The 4,090-nt window shown below is 25.4% G+C and overlaps 1 protein-coding gene across 1 annotated transcript in view; it reads right to left on the bottom strand.

Annotated features, from left to right (window-relative positions):
• The window catches only part of LOC107463448 (palmitoyl-acyl carrier protein thioesterase, chloroplastic-like), a 3,772-nt gene extending 1,041 nt beyond the window's left edge, over window positions 1-2,731 (bottom strand). The window contains exons 1-4 of the mRNA XM_016082243.3: window positions 2,327-2,731; window positions 1,678-1,811; window positions 1,353-1,466; window positions 932-1,109 (exon numbers count right to left, since the gene is read on the bottom strand). Coding sequence (XP_015937729.3) covers window positions 932-1,109; window positions 1,353-1,466; window positions 1,678-1,811; window positions 2,327-2,731 — 831 coding nt within the window. The remainder of the gene's footprint in view (window positions 1-931; window positions 1,110-1,352; window positions 1,467-1,677; window positions 1,812-2,326) is intronic.
• Window positions 2,732-4,090: the final 1,359 nt, after the last annotated feature.

The following is a 4,090-nucleotide window of genomic DNA, read 5'->3' as shown; positions in this document are numbered from 1 at the left end:
AAATCTATCGTTACAATTCTTTAGAAACTTATTTGATATTTTTTGCTTTAAAAACTTATAAATCTATAACCAAATTTTCTCAGAAATTTATTTGGTACTTTGCTTTTCTTAAAGGATCTATAAATTTATAACAAATTTTTATTTATAGTATTACTCTAATAATAATTTAACAAACAATTTATATATACCGCTATACTATAGTAATTTACTAATTTGTTTTACACTAGACACTATCTATTGGTTAATATTAAAGTATGTGGGCCTCTTGAGTGTTTTTAACGCGGTGTAATTTTATTATTATAGAAAAAAATTTAAGGATAAGTAATTTTATTTTATATTGACTAATATTTTTAATTATAAGTTTAATATATTTAGTTTAATAGTCTAATGATATATTTTTAGTCAATATTTTTAAATGTTATTGACTAATTATAGATTAAAAAACAATAAATTTTACTAACTGTTTTAACATTATTCATTATTATATATAGAAGGAGATGAAAAATTTTTAGGGATTAATAATTTTTTGTTTTTTTTTTGTTATTATTTGACTAGTACAAACATTAAATGATTATCTTTAATAAATATATTTTATTAATTCATGTATGCGAATATATTTTATTAATTTATATGTATAAATTTTAAAAAAATATTAGTATAAACTATATTATTTATGTGTATAAATTTTTATAAATATCGATATAAATTATATATTTTTTGTATGTAAAATTTTTATAAATATGTGTGTAAATTATTACTGGTTAAGTACTAATAAAAAATAATAATATTTATTGATCATATAGCATTATTCGAACAAGATAAATTATTTTACTTGTTCAAAATTGTCTAATAATTTTGAGTTGAGTTAATCAAATATGCACTTTGGTTGAATAATAATAACTACTATGAAAATCATGTAAAGAAAACTTACAGCCAATCCAGTTTGGATGTTCTCAGCATCTTGATCAGTAAGCTTATGAATCTTTTCAGAATCTGTATCTTCATTAGAAATGGCAAACCTATTAATATAGAATGGTGTAAGCTCTTCCCTCACTTCTTCAGGTATCTTGCAAAGTTTTCTTGTTTCTCTATTCATCATCACCCACGTACTGCATCAAACCAAGTCATTTTTATCATGCATGTAATTTTCGTCTTTTCTAATTTATTAGACAAATTGAATTCTCAGTAGAATTAGAAGTTTAAAAATTTAATCAGAATTAAACTAGTTAGAATAAAATAATATATTTATATATAAAAAATAATATTTTAAAAAAATTATTTTTTATATTTTATTATTTGAACCGAGTAAGTGTTAAAAATTCGAATTAATTTAACTATTGAGCATGAAGTACCTTGTAGCTTTTACAATGACTTCTTTAGTGAAGTGATCTCTGATTACCCAATCTCTGCGCATTCCATTCTTTCCATGTGCATCAACCCAAGTATCAATTTCAATTATATCCCCCCTATCATATATGTCACAGCCATAATTAAATGTATTTAAATGGTTATAATGATAAAATTGAAAAGAAAAAAAAAGGCAAGAACTTATTATTTTTATTTATGAAATTTTTTAATATTTATAAATAAATAAAAATAATAGTTTATTTTATATTATAAATAAAATAAATATTTTAAAATTTTAAAAGATACAAATGAAAGAAGAAGAATAACTACCAACTGCTATATCTCTGGACTTGAACCTGAATGCGAGTAACAACCCAGATGAGTTTTCGGATGCTCATCTGGCGTGTTGCTCCAAATCCATTCCCACCTATTCCAGAGTTTGCCACATGATTTAGAGCAGTTTCCTAAATATATTATTAAGAAAAAAGTTAGATGATTAACAATTATTTTTTTAATATCTTATATTTGAGTCAAAACTAGTTAACAATAAAAACTCACGTACAATTATTTTTATATAAATTTAATAGTTAAAAATGTCAAATAACTAAATTATAATCTAATAATTTTTAACTATCGAGCTCACATGTAAATAGCAATAATTATAGTCTCTCTAAAAAATTGATGACTGTATCAAAGATGCACTTGTTATTGCTAATACTAGTATATTGCTAAATTTTGAATTGGTTAATTTAAATATCTTCTGACTGTAGAATAATAAAATATTCCGAATCTACACTGAATTATTGATGACGGTTTTCAAATATGTAATAGAATTACCTATTTTTAATCGTCAAAAAGCAAATCCAACCCTTTCATTACAAATTCGAGAATTCGAAATTGCAGGTAAATTTTTCACCCTAGTAAAATTTGAGAGTCTTTTTTATAGTGCATGAACGAAATTAATTAATTAATTAATTACCTGAAGAAAATTGAGGATGGTCTCCATAGTAGCAGTTTGATCTGGTCCAATCTCATAAGACCTTATAGCAAAAATCTGCCTATAGACGAAAATACCCTCCTGAAACCTTCCATGCATGCAAGTTACAAGAGCTTCCTCTGCTGAATCTTCCTTTAATTTTCTCAAAGTCAGAGGAGCCTCTGCCACACGCACCCCATTCACCTTATCATAATTTTTATTATTTATGTTATTATTTTCTCCATTATTTATTGTTCCTCCTAATCTTCTATTAGAATTTGCATTCACCATTAATGAAACTCTTCTCTTATTATTAGGTGATGGTGATGAAGAATGAAACCCTAGCTTAACCACATTGTTGCTCAAGCTACATGGAAATTGTAACCCTAAATTGATGGATGCCACCATTAATGTAAGTTGCATGCTAGTTAATTATTTTTTTTTTCTTACCATTAGAAGATTAATTAATGTTTGTAGGTGTAACCTTTTTTGTTAACTATTATATGATTAGTGAAAGGTGCATGTCGGATTCAAAGCCTAACCAACCAAATCGAGTGGGAGGGAAAATTGGTGAGACATGCATCGTTAATAACTTGGATTAAAAAAAATAAAAAAAGATTGTGTGTGATTGAAGACATGTTTCAAATTTAGATTACATATATAGAGATACCTCTTGTTTTGAAATAGCAATAGCTAGAAATAAATTATGGGGTTTTTTTATGCATAGGTAAAGCTAGTTAGAAAGGAGGGAAAAAATCTCAAAAATACTTGCATTTTTAAATTCAAGAGTAGTAAAAAAAATGAATAAAAAGTAGTGAGTGAAGTCCATAATTTGTTGTTCTAATGGTTGATAGAATAGATGATATTTGTCAAACAAATCAAACCTTTTAAGTTTGCTTTTGTTTTTCAAGAATAATTTTGTCCAAATTATTTAAGTGGAAGCGGACGAATGAGTTGACCACTTGACCAACTCAAATTGATTTTTTCGTCTTCATTCTTAACTACTTATAATTTATTTTCTTTTTTTTTTGTCAAAGCCTATAGTTTAGGTTGATGGAGACCATTTTATTGAATATTACAGGATGTATTGAACTCATAATTCATTAGATACTTTTTATGAATGTCAACTAAATATCGTAAGTAAATTGCTCCCGGTTGTTCAATCATTTGATAACATTTGGGCCACATGGAAATGAGCCCACTATTATTTGGATAAGGCTTTCAATTAGAGCATGAGGAAAAACAAAAAACATAAGGTCCATGAATTTTTTTTAATTTTTCACCATCGAACCAATAAATTTGTTATATGTATAAAGTAATATTCGAACCCTCAACATTTAAAAAAAATAATTACTCTCAATATTATATTTTTAATACACCATTAAACGAATACTTCTAATTTTGTTGAGCTTTAAAATTGTGAGTTATGTAAAAAATTAAAAATATTATAATATAAAATTATTAAATTAAATTAATATCAATAAGAGTTTTGTAGATTTTTTAAGACTTTCGGAGGTTTAGATATTAAAAAAATAAGATTTGTTTTTGTAAATTATAATTTATCTAAGCTTTGTTTTTGCTTTGGGTGGTATACGAAATCATTACCTAATGTTTAGAACATAAAATTCAGGTTGCAGAAAAATTGGAAGATGAGGATCATATATTGAGGCAAGAGTTTGATCCTACTTAGAGCTATTTTTCAAGTCAGAACCCGTCATAACCAGTGAGATTTTTAGCTTTATTTAAAAGGAACAAAATTGTACCTGT

The sequence above is a fragment of the Arachis duranensis genome, chromosome 8 (genome assembly GCF_000817695.3).
Source record: "Arachis duranensis cultivar V14167 chromosome 8, aradu.V14167.gnm2.J7QH, whole genome shotgun sequence".
In the NCBI taxonomy this organism is placed as follows: Eukaryota; Viridiplantae; Streptophyta; class Magnoliopsida; order Fabales; family Fabaceae; genus Arachis; species Arachis duranensis.
The sequence above is the reverse complement of the archived record's forward strand: the minus strand, read 5'-3'. Positions and strand labels throughout refer to the sequence as shown.